Source organism: Dendrobates tinctorius, unplaced genomic scaffold, assembly GCF_039654945.1.
Source record: "Dendrobates tinctorius isolate UK_male_01 unplaced genomic scaffold, ASM3965494v1 ptg000060l, whole genome shotgun sequence".
Classification (NCBI taxonomy): Eukaryota; Metazoa; Chordata; class Amphibia; order Anura; family Dendrobatidae; genus Dendrobates; species Dendrobates tinctorius.
The window spans coordinates 74917188-74933706 of NW_027361728.1; the positions used below are offsets into that span (position 1 = coordinate 74917188).

The following is a 16519-nucleotide window of genomic DNA, read 5'->3' on the forward strand; positions in this document are numbered from 1 at the left end:
ACTCCCCTACAATTTCCCTGTTGATATACGAGGGAAAGTAATAATTTATAGTGCAGAAATGAAAACATAGAGGAGAAAAATATAAATTACAGTGGCCATAATTCTTCAGCAGGTTACTTGTATATAAATAAATAACAAATATATCATAATGATTAAAGCGCAGATGAGTACCCAGCACTTATTTGCAAAACCAATGATATATTGATGCAATCACACCTGACATCTCAAGGCACAAAAAATACTTAGACTAGATGCCTTACACAATGTCTATATCCTAACTACCCCACCAAATCCCAGGGCAGAGATATATTTGCAAAATAATGTCAGGCTAGAATTAAAAAGAGGTACTTATTTTCGGCCAAGTTCACCGACGCGTTTCCCAGCTGTCACGGTTCATCAGGAAAGTCTTAGAAGGTTAGTGCGGATATTTAGATGCCGGATGCCATGATGTAGGATATCAGAGCCGGCGGCCAAATTGTTGGACTTTGTTCGACAAAGTACCCCATTGGCACAGGTCTTGTAAGGACTTTATGCGCCCTCTACACAGCGAACAGGAGAGTAAGGACCTAATTGTATCTAGCAGCCATTTTTTTTTTAAATTGACCAGGTCCCCTCTTCCACCTTTTCCGGCGTTCTAACTAGCCTTATGTTATTACATCTCAGGCAAATTTCCATGTCATCTGTGTAAGGTACTCCTGGGGTGGACCCACTAGACCGTGGCAACGAACCTCCCGAGGGCGAGCTGACCAGGTGGACCACCCCCTATACAGGGAGTGTTTGCGGCAAGCCCGCGGGTAACTATCACCACGGCAGCTGGTACCCAGGGAATGTATCAACGGACAGACAGGTAGATCCGGATTGGAGACACAGGACAGACGGGCACGGCTTGGCGACACAGAAGTGACGGGCACGGCTTGGAGACACAGGAGTAACGGGCACGGCTTGGAGACACAGGAGAGACGGCACGGCTTGGAGACACAGGAGTGACGGGCACGGCTTGGAGACACAGGAGTGACGGGCACGGCTTGGAGACACAGGAGTGATGGGCACGGCTTGGAGGCACAGAAGTGACGGGCACGGCTTGGAGGCACAGAAGTGACGGGCATGGCTTGGAGACACAGGAGTGACGGGCACGGCTTGGAGACCCCGAGCCTAGGAGAGAGAACAAAGGAGGAATGAGTAACGGATGGACAGGACGCTGGGGCGCACATGGAGAGCGGGCCAGAGTCACTAGCAAGAGCAAGGCGCAGTGATAATCAGGCATCGCCAGCAGGAGGAGGCGGCCTGATATAGGGAAGTGGGAGGCCTTCCGGGTCGTGACCTCCAGTTGGAGGAGGAGGCGCGCGTCCTCAGGAGGAGGAGGAGAGCGTGTGCCCGGCCATAGTGTGGATGCACGCCCGCCGAGGAGGAGGAGCGGGGGCGCGCACACGGCGCGATCCAGAGGACCGGACGGAGGCGGTCGCCGGCCGAGGAAGAATGGCCGGGAGAGACCGCGCCGTAGCCCGCAGCAGCCGGCGCCCAAGCAAGGAGGCCACCGGCGAGCGGGTGAGCTGCGGCCGGGGGGAGGTAAGGGAAGGAGTGCGCGGCAGCCGCCGCGTGACAGTACCCCCCTCCTTACGTGCCCCCCTCCGCAGTCTGGAAAAAAATTTAGCCAAGATTCGAGGAGCTTGGATGTTCTCCTGGGGCTCCCAGGACCTCTCCTCGGGGCCAAAGCCCTTCCAATCAACCAAAAAAAAGGTTTTCCCCTTTTGCCTGCTCATGGCCAAAATATCTCTAACCTCAAATACATCGTCTGCGGAGACAGGCGGAGGCGAGTGAGGGGCCTTAGAAAGGAAACGATTGAAGATGACTGGCTTAAGCAAAGACACATGAAAAGCATTAGGGATGCGGAGAGAGGCGGGAAGCCGTAGTTTGTAGGAGACATCATTAATACGGGACAAGACCTCAAAAGGTCCAATATAGCGGGGACCCAGCTTATGGGACGGGATTTTGAGGCGAATAAACTTGGAGGCTAGCCAAACTTTATCACCTGGGTGATATGGCGGGACATCCAGGCGCCTTTTGTCTGCGTGTCTCTTAACCCTGTTACGTACCAACTCGAGAGCGGTCTTGGTCTCCTGCCAGATCCTGGAGAATTCACCGGTCAGAAGATCAGCCGCCGGTACACCCGAGGCAGGAGGAACCGTTAGAGGTACACCAGGATGTTGACCGTAGACGACAAAGAAAGGGGACTTGCCAGAAGACTCACTGACGTGGTTATTATAGGAGAACTCAGCCCACGGGAGTAGTTCAGACCAGTCGTCTTGGTGGACATTAGAAAAATGCCGGAGGTAATTCACCAAACTCTGATTCGTCCGTTCCGCCTGACCGTTGGACTGTGGGTGGTAAGAAGAGGAGAAGTCGAGGGTGACATCCATCGATCTGCATAGGGCTCTCCAGAAGGGAGAGGTGAACTGGACTCCTCTGTCTGAAACAATATGTTGGGGCAGTCCATGAAGACGGAAGATGTGCTGAACGAAAATCTTCGCCAAGGCTGGGGCCGATGGCAAGCCGGGAAGAGGGATGAAGTGTGCCATCTTAGAAAACCTATCTACCACCACTAAGACGACAGTACAGTTGGCAGACGAGGGTAGGTCCGTAATAAAGTCCATGGCAATGTGTTGCCAAGGAGACGAGGGTACTTGAAGCGGATGTAGAAGACCAGAAGGCAGCTGCCTAGGCACCTTGATCTTGGCACACGAGAGGCAGGAGGCGACGAAATCCCGGACATCCTGGGAAAGAGTCGACCACCAGTAGTAGCGGGACACCAGGAGAAGTGTCTTTTTAAGCCCGAGATGGCCAGCCAGCTTGGAAGCATGTCCCCAGTGGAGGATTCGACTTCGGTCCTTCTCCGGAACAAAAGTCTTGCCAGGTGGGGTTGAGAGGAGAGAAAGCGGTGCCACCGTGATGAGCCTGGATGGGTCCAAGATATGCGCGGGTTCTTCTTCGACATCTACGGAAAGAGAGGACCTGGACAAGGCGTCAGCTTTGAGGTTCTTGTTACCTGGATGAAAATGCAGGTCAAAATCGAATCGACCGAAGAACAGAGACCACCTGGCTTGCCGAGGGTTGAGTCTTTGTGCAGACCGAAGGTAAGCTAGATTTTTATGGTCTGTGAAGATTGTGAAGGGATGTGCGGCGCCTTCCAATAAGTATCTCCACTCCTCTAGGGCTAACTTGATGGCAAGCAGTTCTCGGTCTCCGATGGAATAATTCCGCTCTGGGGTGGAGAATGATTTGGAAAAGAAACCGCACGTAACGAGCCTACCAGAGGAAGACTTTTGAGACAAAACCGCTCCAGCTCCAGTTGCGGATGCATCCACTTCGAGGACGAACGGTTTGTTGACCTCAGGGCGATGGAGTACGGGAGCCATGGCAAATGCTCGTTTCAGAGATAGAAAGGCTCTCTCTGCTTCAGGGGTCCAGACGTGCGGGTTGGCTCCTTTACGGAACAAAGACGAGATAGAGCCAGCCAATGAGGAAAAATGGGGGATGAACTGCCGATAGTAGTTTGCGAAGCCGAGAAATCGCTGAATGGCTTTCACCCCTTGGGGACGTGGCCAGTTAAGCACGGCAGAGACCTTCTCAGGATCCATACGCAGGCCAGAGTCGGAGATGATATAGCTTAGAAATGGAAGGGAAGACTGTTCAAAGGCGCACTTCTCCAATTTGGCGTACAGGCGATTCTCCCTCAAACGGAACAGTACTCGGCGGACATCTCTTCTGTGGGTGGACAGATCAGGAGAGAAGACAAGGATATCGTCGAGGTACACGACCACACAGGAGTACAGAAGGTCTCGGAAAATGTCGTTCACAAATTCCTGAAAGACCGCGGGAGCGTTGCACAACCCAAAGGGCATGACGAGATACTCGTAGTGTCCATCCCTGGTGTTGAAGGCGGTCTTCCACTCATCTCCGGAGCGAATACGGATGAGATTGTAGGCTCCACGGAGATCCAATTTAGAAAAGATTCGCGCCCCACGTAGCCGGTCGAACAACTCGGGGATGAGAGGTAGAGGATATCTGTTCTTAATGGTAATCTCGTTGAGACCTCGATAGTCAATACAGGGGCGCAGAGACCCGTCTTTCTTCTTGACAAAAAAGAAACCAGCTCCAGCGGGAGAAGATGACTTCCGGATGAAGCCTCTGGCCAAATTCTCCTGTACATATTCGGTCATGGCCTGGGACTCGAGTGGACTCAACGGATAGATCCGCCCCCGGGGCGGGGTTGAACCAGGAACAAGCTCGATAGGACAATCATATTGCCGGTGCGGTGGAAGGACCTCTGCCTCCTTCTTATCGAAGACGTCCGCAAAGGCCCAGTAAGCCGAGGGCAAATCCGCTGGGCCCGAGACAGGAGACGAGCATTTGAGGGGTTGTACTGGACGAAGACATCTAGTCTGGCAGAAGCGGCCCCAGCGAAGAATGTCTCCGGACCGCCAATCCAGGACAGGTTCATGCATCCGCAACCACGGAAGGCCCAGGAGCAAGGTGTGGGACAGAGACGGCAGCACGAAGAAGGCTATTCTTTCACGGTGCAGGACCCCGATCTGTAACTCCAGCTCTTCGGTGACCAGTGTAATGGTCTCGCGCAAGGGAACGCCGTCGACTGAGGCTAACTGCCGGGGAACCTCCAAGGACCTGACAGGTATCCCTAATCTCTTCACCGCCTCGAGTTGGATAAAATTTCCAGCAGCCCCTGAGTCAATATAGGCTATCTCCGAAAAACGTTTGGAGCCCAGGAGAAACAAAACAGAAAGGGTCAAGGGTAGAGAGGTATCAAAGACACCTAGGGAGGCCTCTCTTACCTGTCCTAGGCGGAGGAGTTTCCCGGCCTCACAGGACAGGACCGCAGGAGATGGGAGGCGCTGCCACAATAGAGACAAAGGCCATGAGCGAGTCTCTCCTGGCGGCGTAGCTCCGCGGGCCTGAGCCAGTGCCTCACCCTGATTAAACAGAGTCAGCATGGGTTTGTAACTAATAAGTCATGTCAGACTAATTTAATTTCCTTCTATGATGGTATTACTGATTGGGTGGATCAAGGAAATGCTGTAGATATAGTATATCTTGACTTCAGCAAAGCATTTGACAAAGTCTCTCATACAATCCTTATTGAAAAAATGACTAAGTATGGAATGGACAAGGCAACTGTTAGGTGGATTCATAACTGGCTTAGTGATCGGACCCAAAGAGTGGTCGTAAATGGCTGCACATCCAGTTGGAAGAATGTCTCAAGTGGGGTACCACAGGGCTCTGTCCTGGGCCCTGTATTGTTCAACATCTTTATCAACGATTTAGATGAAGGAATTGAGGGTAAACTGATTAAATTTGCTGATGACACAAAGCTAGGAGGGATAGCTAATACAAGAGAAGAGAGAGAGAGGATTCAAAAAGATTTAAATAAACTGGAGAAGTGGGCAGCAACTAACAGAATGGTTTTTAACAGGGAGAAATGCAAAGTACTACATCTGGGCAATAAAAATGAAAAAAGCATATATAGAATGGGAGGAATAGGGCTAAGTGACAGCACATGTGAAAAAGACTTGGGTATACTAATAGATCACAGACTGAATATGAGTCAACAGTGTGATGCAGCAGCAAAAAAGGCAAATGCAATTCTAGGATGTATTAACAGAAGCATACAGTCTAGATCACGTGAAGTCATTATTTCCCTCTACTCCTCTTTGGTCAGACCTCATCTGGAATATTGTGTCCAATTTTGGGCACCACATTTTAAAAAAGACATCAACAAACTGGAGCAAGTTCAGAAAAGAGCGACCAGAATGGTGACCGGTCTGCAAACCCTGTCTTATGAGGAAAGGTTGCAGGATTTGGGAATGTTTAGTTTGCAAAAGAGAAGACTGAGAGGAGACTTAATAGCTGTCTACAAATATCTAAAGGGCTGTCACATTGTAGAAGGATCAACTTTATTCTCATTTGCACAAGGAAAGACTAGAAGCAATGGGATGAAGCTGAATGGGAGGAGACACAGATTAGATATTAGAAAAAACTTTTTGACAGTTAGAGTGATCAATGAGTGGAACAGGCTGCCACGAGAAGTGGTGAGTTCTCCTTCAATGGAAGTCTTCAAACAGAGGCTGGACAGACATCTAACTGGGATGATTTAGCGAATCCTGCTTTGAGCAGGGGGTTGGACCAGATGGCCCAGGAGGTCCCTTCCAACTCTACGATTCTATGATTCTATAAGTGGGAAATCATAAAGGCCACCTTGGCCCGGTCGGAAAGATACTGTAGGGGCGCCAACTCGAAATGCAACTGGCACTGGTTAATGAACCCCCGACAGAGTTTGGGATCTCCGCTATAGCGTGGGGGTTTGGCCAACCGGGGGGAGGAGTGAGGAACTGCCACAGGCGCCGGGACAGCGGCTGCCGTCTGTAGAGCTAGTAAGCGGTTATCTACAGAGGCTATATAATTCAAAATATGGGCCTGGGTGTCGCGCTGCTGAGCCAGTTCCTGCTGTAAGCCGGAGATTTGGGAGGCAATTCCCGGATCGGAGGTCTGCAAAGACGAAAGTCGGGACTCCATTGATTTGAGGAACGACATGATCCTCGCCTGGTTCTCACGAAGGAACAAAAGTTCCTTTTGGGTCGGGGTCGGGGTACCAGCGGGATCCATGGCCTGATTATACTGTAAGGTACTCCTGGGGTGGACCCACTAGACCGTGGCAACGAACCTCCCGAGGGCGAGCTGACCAGGTGGATCACCCCCTATACAGGGAGTGTTTGGGGCAAGCCCGCGGGTAACTATCACCACGGCAGCTGGTACCCAGGGAATGTATCAACGGACAGACAGGTAGATCCGGATTGGAGACACAGGACAGACGGGCACGGCTTGGAGACACAGGAGTGACGGGCACGGCTTGGAAACACCGGAGAGACGGGCACGGCTTGGAGACACAGGAATGATGGGCACGGCTTGGAGACACAGGAGTGACGGGCACGGCTTGGAGACACAGGAGTGACGGGCACGGCTTGGAGGCACAGAAGTGACGGGCACGGCTTGGAGGCACAGAAGTGACGGGAACGGCTTGGAGACACAGGAGTGATGGGCACGGCTTGGAGACCCCGAGCCTAGGAGAGAGAACAAAGGAGGAATGAGTAACGGACGGACAGGACGCCGGGGCGCACATGGAGAGCGGGCCAGAGTCACTAGCAAGGCGCAGTGATAATCAGGCATCGCCAGCAGGAGGAGGCGGCCTGATATAGGGAAGTGGGAGGCCTTCCGGGTCGTGACCTCCAGTTGGAGGAGGAGGCGCGCTTCCTCAGGAGGAGGAGGAGCGCGTGTGCCCGGCCATAGTGTGGACGCGCGCCCGCCGAGGAGGAGGAGTGGGGGCGCGCACCCAGCGCGATCCAGAGGACCAGACGGAGGCGGTCGCCGGCCGAGGAAGAATGGCCGGGAGAGACCGCGCCGTAGCCCACAGCAGCCGGCGCCGAGGCGAGGAGGCCACCGGCGAGCGGGTGAGCTGTGGCCGGGGGGAGGTAAGGGAAGGAGTGCGCTTTAGCCGCCGCGTGACAGTCTGCATGCCATGGCCTGTGTATAGTAAAGAACATCTCTGCAGACAGAGGGAAGAGCATCCTCCAACTCACTGACTCTGCCTTCAACCGCCACGGTGCATTCCGTTCCCTTCTGTACATCATGACAGATTATGGAAATGATTTCTTGGATGCATCCCACATGGCCTGCAAGTGTAGTTAGAGTAGTATTACATTTATTATCTGCGGAGAGGACACCCATCAGTGAGGGTGCTTCCTCTGTAAGTCCGCCATCAGCAGCATTTTTATTTCCCATAGGAGAGTTGGAGACTTCAGGGGATACTTGTGAATGAGTGGCCATTTCAAAGGAACTATCATTTTCCTCTGTGCTAAGGGGGAGTATCTGGATCCTGTTGAGGACATTCTCTGAGGCCCTTGTAGGATTGATCCTGACTTCTGCCTACAGGTGGTCGTGGTGAGTGTTTTATAAGCATACTCCTCCAGCCTTGCAGCTACATCCCGCTAATATCCCTCTCACTCCTCCCGCAAGACCTTCAGGCGCCACCTTGGGAGTATGTTTGTTGCTCTTCCTCATCCTTCCCCAGCTTATTGCTGCATGTCATGGTCCCTTTGTAGGGAGATGGACCGGGTCAGTAACATCCCCAGCAATACATCTGGCAGAGCTCCTCTCAGCAACTTCACTGGTAACACATCCGGCAGTGCTTCTCTTGTTACGGGGCCGGAACTACTGGGGCTGTCAATCTTGTTGCCAGGAGGGAGACTTTCTGACTGGGACTGGACTGGACACCTGATTGCAGGGGAAGGTCAGGCATAAAAAATGCTCAGCACGGGAAGACGGGGTCTTTGGCAGGAAGGCAGCTTACACAGCAGGGGAATGTTTGCTCACTACCCGCAGTCCCTTATCAGAATGCCTAGCCATTTTGCTTACTACCATCCCAGACACCTATAGACCGCGAGAAGCCTAAGATTGTGAGCTTGCTCACCTCTCAGACTGAAGAGACGTCACGTACCACACCGCTGACTGTATATGGAGCGTTCTGCAGGCTCGACCAGGGGGATCACAAGGGGTCGGACAGTGTACACCTGATCTCCACCGCTGAACTTTATCCATCACAAGAAACCCCGCAGGCTGCTTCTCCATCGACACTTTGTTCTGGGACTGCAAAGCCACGTGCAGAAGAGTCAGGACACATCGGGGCAGTTAGGAGACAGTGCCTCTCGTTTCTCAAGGACCAAGCCAGAGAGTTCACACGTCGTCTGCAACACCACCGTGGCATCTTCAAGCCTCCACCCTCAGAAAACATCACACTGCTTTAAGTTTACCTTTTTGTTGAATATTTACCCCCGTGTTGAATCCCAAACTCCCGCTTTCACTTTTCTATCTCCCTGTGTGGAGTAACACCTGTATTAAATACCCATTAACTCTTGATTTGCCTCCTGCTTGTCACTGCATCCCATGTTCCTGCTGTTTGCTCACATCTTTACAGCCCCAAGTCTTAAGTTCATAGTACCAGGGGTTCTAGGTATCCTCCTGTGCCAATTACCTTAACACAGTTTCAACGGCAACGACCATTAAAACAGACACCAAGCGGCAATAAGACCCAGGGAAGCTACAAGATTTTCCTGTTCTCACCCAAGAGGAGGAGCGGAGAATGACTGCTCCTGCCGGGTAGCAGACCCCAGAGTGACCGGATCGGAGATAGGCTTGGCACTGTTGCAGGTAAGTATTCTGCAGCTGTGTCTCCTTCAAGCAGCATCACTTTCCTTCTCAGCCAGTATGGCACCTGCGCACCAAAATGGCCACCACTGTTCTTCCTGTACGTGGAAGCCTTCAAAGGATTTAAGAGCACTTCAGGACGAATTTCAGGCACCCACAGTGCCTACTTTCAGCCCCCATCATTTTTTCTTCTCCTCTGGTTCCTTAGGGTGTATTTTATTCTTGTGATAGGCCAATTCCCTGCAGGATAACAGACAGGACCGTAGAAACTCCATTCAAGCTTGTCTGATCAGCTCCAGAGCATAACCACTCCCCCCAAGAGCAATAACTTATTTTTGTTTTCATCAGTAAATAAAATGGTGGTAATGACAACATTTAATTTACAACGTAATATGCTGAAAATAGAACAAAAAAAATTATAGGTGCATCCTACCATAACTGGGAACGTAACTATAAATAAATTTATAAATACAATATAATGAGCAAATCACACTTTTCATATAGGCCGATACTCACTATAATGGCAAATGTCTTATTACACTGATAGAAACCTGTCCTAAAGTGTTAATATGACAGTAGTCTGTGATTATGCGCAGTAAGAAGCTTCTCTCCCTCCCTTCATGTTTCAGAAGATGTACTCCCAGTGGAGATACTAGGTGTGCTAAGTTAAGAGGATGTTGCTCACATGTATGCCTATTTTGTCTTTTTGATCTAATACTGGAGGACTGCTGTGGTAAGATGAGACTGCTCACACTGCTGTCCACCCTGTCTTTCTGATCTCATACTGAAGATACCAGAGATGCTCAAGTAAGAAGAGGCTGCTCACACTGCTGTCCACCATGTCTTTCTGATCTAATTCTGAGATAAGAAAAGCCCACTCACACTGCTGTCTGCCCTGTCTATCTGATCTAATACTGGAGAAACTAGGAGTTCTAAGGTAAGGAGAACCTGCTCACACTGCTGTCCAACCTGTTTTTCTGATCTAATACAATAGATACCAGGACTGCTGAAGTAAGAAGAGGCTGTTCGCACTGCTGTCCACCATGTCTTTCTGATCTAGTACTAGAGATATCAGTGGTGCTGAGCTAAAAAGAAGACCACACACGAAGAGATAAAACAATCATTTGTTTTTCACATTTTGAATGCACTGATGAAGGTGATTGCTCTGAGTAAGGCTGGGGTCACACTAACCGACGCAAAATACGGTCAGTATTTTACATGCATAATACGGAAGAATGGCCCCTAAACAGTGCTCGTATGTCATCCGTAATCAAGGTGTGGTCGCGTATTTTGCGCATGTCTGCATCCGTGTGTAATCCGTATGGCATCCGTATGGCGAGATTTTCTCACAGGCTTGCAAAATGGACATATAATGGAGCCCTATGACAGGGTTTCTAACAGAAACCAAAGAATAGATATAGACACATAGAATGCATATATATATAGTGTATATATATATATATACGGTATATATATGTATTCTATGTGTATATATCTATTCTTTCGTTTCTTTATTAAACCTGTCAGTGTGAGTTTACTGTATAGCGCACTGAATTGCCGGCTTTGCTAAAAGACACCTGGTGCGTATTTCTCACAAGTCACATGTGTGGTCCGTGTGTAATCCGTATTTTTTGCGCACCCATAGACTTGCATTGGCGTACTACGGTCGTAGTACGCTGACAATCGCAGCATGCTGCGATTGGCACGGAGCGTAGAATACGGATGAAAAATATACGGCTGGTGCGAGAATCATTGGTCCGTGTCTAATGCGTGCTTTTAGCGCCTCTCACTCGGCCGTATTCCTCGCCAGTGTGACCACGGCCTAAGGGACCATTTTCCATTTTTCACTACTGATTATGCTCCCATCCTATCTGTAATCGCAAAGAAAGCTGCAGCATACATCTTCTCTCCATCCTGATTGACTGATTTTATGAGAAACAGAATGGGTGAATAGCATTCATTGACACTTACCCTGTGTATCTGATCTAATACTGGAGATACCAGGGTGCTCACACAACCATTGACACCGACCAGTAGCTACATTTGACATTGACAATATATTGTATAACTGTACAACAGGGGAGAAAAAACTCACTGAGAGATGGAGCTTGTGAATCAAAAAATCGAAGCAGAATACCCTGGAATATGGGCAAGCTAGATCCTGCAAGGGAAGTGGAAGAGATAGATTCCTTTTCATCCAAAACCTCTGACTCACGGCAGCACTGTAAAACACCAAAAGATTAAGAACAATCTAATGTTCATTTAACTAGTAAAAGCGGTTCTAGTGAGCAATACAAATCCTTCCCTTCTAGCTGATTAATAAAGGGGGCCATAGAAATATGCATGAGAAGTTAATTGGCATGTGACCAAAATCACATAGAGTGACTGCAGAAATTCAGTTGAATCCTTGAAAACTCCTTTAGACCACGTTCACACGTACAGTGTTTGGTCAGTATTTTACATCAGTATTTGTATGCCAAAACCAGGAGAGGACCAATCAAAGTGGGAATATAATAAAACCACTTGCACCACTTTTGCATTTTTCACTTCTGCATTTTTTAAGTCAAAACCAGGAGTGGGTACTCCTGGTTTTGACTTACAAATACTGTTATAAAATACTGACCAAATCCTTAACATGTGAACTACTCTAATCAGCTTATGCCTGTTCTCACTGAGAGCAGTAAAACAGGCATAAGATGATGAGCGTACTCACCAGCCAGCGCCTGTCATAGTAATAAATATGTCAGTGAGGTAATAAGTGCAGTGCGTGTGTATTTTACTGTACATGTATTAAGCTAATAAATAAAAGAAAAAAATGGCATGGGGTCTCCTTTATTTTTACTAACCAACTGAGGGAAAGTGGACAGCAGGGTGTTATTATTCTGGGAAGGGGTCGATATCAATAAAGGATCCCAGCCTATTAATATCAGTTCACAGATAAGTCTCTACTGCTTATTAAAATGGGGGGAGGCAATTCTGGCATTTAGCCTCAGATCTTCCCACGTTCCTTAGTGTATTGGCCATTTGAGTAATGTTTGTGCGGTTGATGTCAACTGACATCAAGCATAGGGGTGTTAGGCACCGGCTTTTCCCGCTGCACGGGATGGATCCCAAGCCTTGTCTGGCCCTGCGGTCTCCCATTCAGGTCCAGACACTGAGACTGCTGCTCAGCAGTCCCGGTGTCTTGCTCAGGTTCATGCCATGTGTTTGGTTACTGCTGACTCTCCAGCTAAGCCTTTAGTAACCAGTGGCATACAGGTGCAGCCTTGCGCTCTGGAGGCTAAGTCCAGAGATCGCTTTACTGAGCATGCTTGTGATGTGATGTCTTCTCATATGTGGTCGGATGTCAGCTGCTCTGGTTGGGTGGCAGCTCCGGATTGGTCCGCAGGCAAGGTCCCGTCCATCCGGACATGAGTTCAAAAGGTCCTAAGTGGCACACGCCGGTGCGCTAGTATCATTTATGGTTGATGTGTGAGTGGATACACAACCACTCTGTATGCACGTGTGTGTGTTTAGTCACCTCCTGAGTTTTAGCCAGATAGGGCTTTTTGTAACTGCTTGGCTTAGCATCTGTTTCCCACATGTGTGCAGTTAGCACAGTGGACGTACAGGGCAAGTTCCAACCATAGAGCTGTGCTCCCCTGTGAAGTCTACAGGGTTTGTAGTTAGCGTCAGGTTTTGTACTTTTCTTGTGACTCAGCATCTGTTTCTGCCACGTGTGCAATTGGCATGGATCAGTTGCAGAGCGAGCGCAACCCTTTAGTTCTACCTCTCCGTGAAGCTAACAGAGCTGAGTATTGTGCGTTCTGTTCATACTGCATGGAGTTAACGCAGTCCTATTTAGGAGTTCGCTCGCTGTCTTTAGTTTGTCATTGTTCACATTAGCTGTAGTTTGACATCTCTGCACGGTTGACCTCGGGTTGCGATCGCACTTTACTATTTATTTTATTTAGTGAGATCCGCTAACCCTAACAAGGGGTTAGTAAGGAAGAGGCAGCTATAAGACACCCTCATTAATAACCTCATTATCAAAAGTAAAAAAAGACAGAAAAAACTTATTTAGTTGAACAAAACACTCCTGGACAATTACCCTCTTTTAAGCATTTATTAATGTAATAATAAAAATAAAAAATGATAGTAATACTCACTTGTCCACTGATAATCCATAATGCTGATGTCCCATGATGATCCCTACCTCTGCTACATCTAGTTGCATTGCTGAGCGGTGACAACAGGAACTTGACTGTTCAGCCCGGCAACCATATGACACTGAGCTAAGCGTGAGAATGACTGTGACCAGCGGTGACGTCATTAAGGCCAGTTACTCGCAGCCATGTCCTCACACTCAGCTCAGTGTCATCAGGTTGCCGGGCAGTACTGGGTACTGATATTACCGCTTAGCAATGCAACTAAATGTAGCACAGTTGGGGCTCATCATGGGACATCAGCATTATGGATTATCGGCGAATAGGTGAGGATTACTTTGATTTATTTTTATCTTAATAAATGGGAAAAAAAGAGAGTAATTGTCCGGGAGTGTTTTGTTCAAGTCAAGGACTTTTTTCTTTGTGTGTCTTTATTACTTTTTATTTACTTCATTAGCAATGGGGGTGTCTGAGAGATGTCTCTCCATTACTAACCCCTGTGCTTGATGACAGCTGACATTACAAAGCTGACATCAACCACAAAATATTACCCCACGTGCCAACACACCAGGGCAAGTGGGAAAAGCAGGGCAAAGCACCACAATTGGCATATCTAATGGTTGCACCATTTCTGGGACGGCTGTGGATTGCTATTTTCAGGCTGGGGAGGGACAATATCCATGGCCCCTTCATAGCCTCAGAATACCAGCCCCCAGCTGTCTGCTTTAGCTTGGCTGATTATCAAAAATTGGGGGGACCCCACAGCATTTTTTAAATTATTTATTTAATTTAAAAACATGGAGTGGGGTCCCCCTATTTGCAGGCCGATATTAATAGACTGATATTAATGGGCTAGATATTGGCCCCCTCTCAAACTAATCACATCAGGCTGCAGACGCCTCAAAAATGGCCACCCATTAGATACACCATTTCTGGAGCTTCGTCTTGGCTCTTTTCACTTGCCCTTGTGCGTTGGCAAGTGGGTTAATGGTTTTGGGGTTGATGTCAGCTGTTTTATGTCCACTGATATCAAGCCAGGGGTGAAAATTAATAAAGATACACACAGAAATAAGTCCTTTAATTTAACAAAACACTCCCTGATAAATCCCCTCTTATTCCCATTTATTAACCTAAAAATAAAAAATCAAAGTAATCCTCACCTGTCTGTCAGTAAGCCATAATGTTGATGTCCCAATTCTGCTGGTTGCATTGCTGATTGGTGACAGCAGTACTGTTATCGCTCTGCAAGACAGCCAGATCACAGTCAGCTGACAGTGATAACGTGGCTGAGTGTAACCTTAATGATGTCACCACCGTTCACACTCAGCCACGTTCTCACGCTTAGCTCAGTGTGGGCTGGTTGTCGGACTGAGCGATGATAATCCTGATGTCACTGCTCAGCAATGCAACTAGATGTAGCAGAGTTGGGGATTGTAGTAGGACATCAGCATTATGCATTATGGGTGGACAGGTGAGTCTAACTTTCATTTTTTAGTTTTATTTTTACTTTGATACATGAGTAAAAGAGGGTTATTGTGGGGGGGAGTGTTTCTTCAACTAAATGACTTGTTTTATGTGTGTGTCTTTCTTTGTTTTGATAATGGTGTAGGTAATAAAGGTGCCTCTCCATTACTAATCCCTGGGCTTTGTGTCAGCTGACATAAAACAGCTGACCTCAACCCTAAAACTATTAACCAGCTTGCCAACGCATCTACTGGATGTGCCTTTTCTAGGGCAGCTATGGGCTGCTATTTTTAAGCTGGGGAGGGCCAGCCAATATCCATGGCCACTTCCCAGCCTGAGAATACCAGCCCCCAGCTGTCTGGTTTAGTTTGCCTGTTTATCAAAAATGGGGTGCCCCCACGCCATTTTATAAAATTATTAATTTAAATAATTTTTTTAAAAATGTCATGGGGACCCCTCTATTTTTGATAACCTGCCTAGATAAAGCTGACAGCTGTCAGCTTTACCTGCACTGGTAGGCATAAGCAAGAATAAAGTAGACCCAATGTCTTTTTTATTTTATTTTTATACGGTGTGTGGGCCAATCAAAGTCATGTCAATACAGTGCCCACACAGGAAAAGCTTGATGATTGGCTTTGCAACCTGGAGAAGTCCGTGTTTGGGGTCTGTGCACGCACACTAGGTGTCCTGTTCAGACCCCAAACTTTATCATTCGGGTTCGCACATCTCTAGTTATTACGTAGTAACTCATTCCATCATTTCTAAAATAACATTGCATATGATCATCTGTATGTTTTCAGCCATTAATCCAAAAACAGGTAATTTAAAGGATTTTTCTTATTATATAAAATGATGGTATTTTGCTAGGATATACCATTATTTTATTAATTGAGGTTTGACATTTGGGAAATCCACTATTTCTGGAAACAAAGAAGAGGATGCCGCGCTAAACCAGCCAAATTGCCGATGAATTCTCAAGCTTCAGAGGTTCCCAAGTATCAGACCCCACTGATCATAGAGAAACAACAAATCCAATTAATACACCATTACTTTCAAACATGGGAATAATCAGATACCAAAAATTCCCCATGAAGCAGAGCATTACAAATAGAAGTTACAGTGCTCACAAAGTAGATTAAAGAATGTTTATTTTAGACTGAGCTTCAATGAGTTCCTAAAGTCACTCGGCAAGGACCTTTCTATGGCTTCCTGTATCACAAAGCATCATGTATACAAAGATGTTTGGGAATAAAGTAAAAAATAGTTTTCTTTACTGCAGAAAACAGTAAAAACAAACTCCTACTAGAAGCTTAAATACAGTGTAAAGTTTTACTCACTCGAATGCGGGTTGAGGTAAGCACAGGAAGCGGTTTTCATAAAATGTTCTGTCAGGTTTATTCACTCCATAAACCTGTTTAAGTTTAAGCAAACAGAGTCAGTGTCCCTAACGCACCTAATGTTCCCTATGCTGGTTCCGCACCGGGCGCCGATCAGGAAACTGTCACCCTAGCACACCCTACACCTATCCCTTGCTAGGGAGCTGGGTGGTGCAGGCACTGGCCCCACCGCTGTACTAATACAAACTAAGGAAAAACACAAACAGGGAAACACCACTTAGCTTTACTCTGTTGCACCTGCTC

General features: G+C 47.9%; 1 protein-coding gene across 1 annotated transcript in view; it reads right to left on the minus strand.

Moving 5' to 3' along the window:
* Positions 1-16519, minus strand: part of MED12L (mediator complex subunit 12L) — a 1194146-nt gene that overhangs the window by 1027377 nt on the left and 150250 nt on the right. The window contains 1 exon segment of the mRNA XM_073579151.1: positions 11366-11492. Coding sequence (XP_073435252.1) covers positions 11366-11492 — 127 coding nt within the window.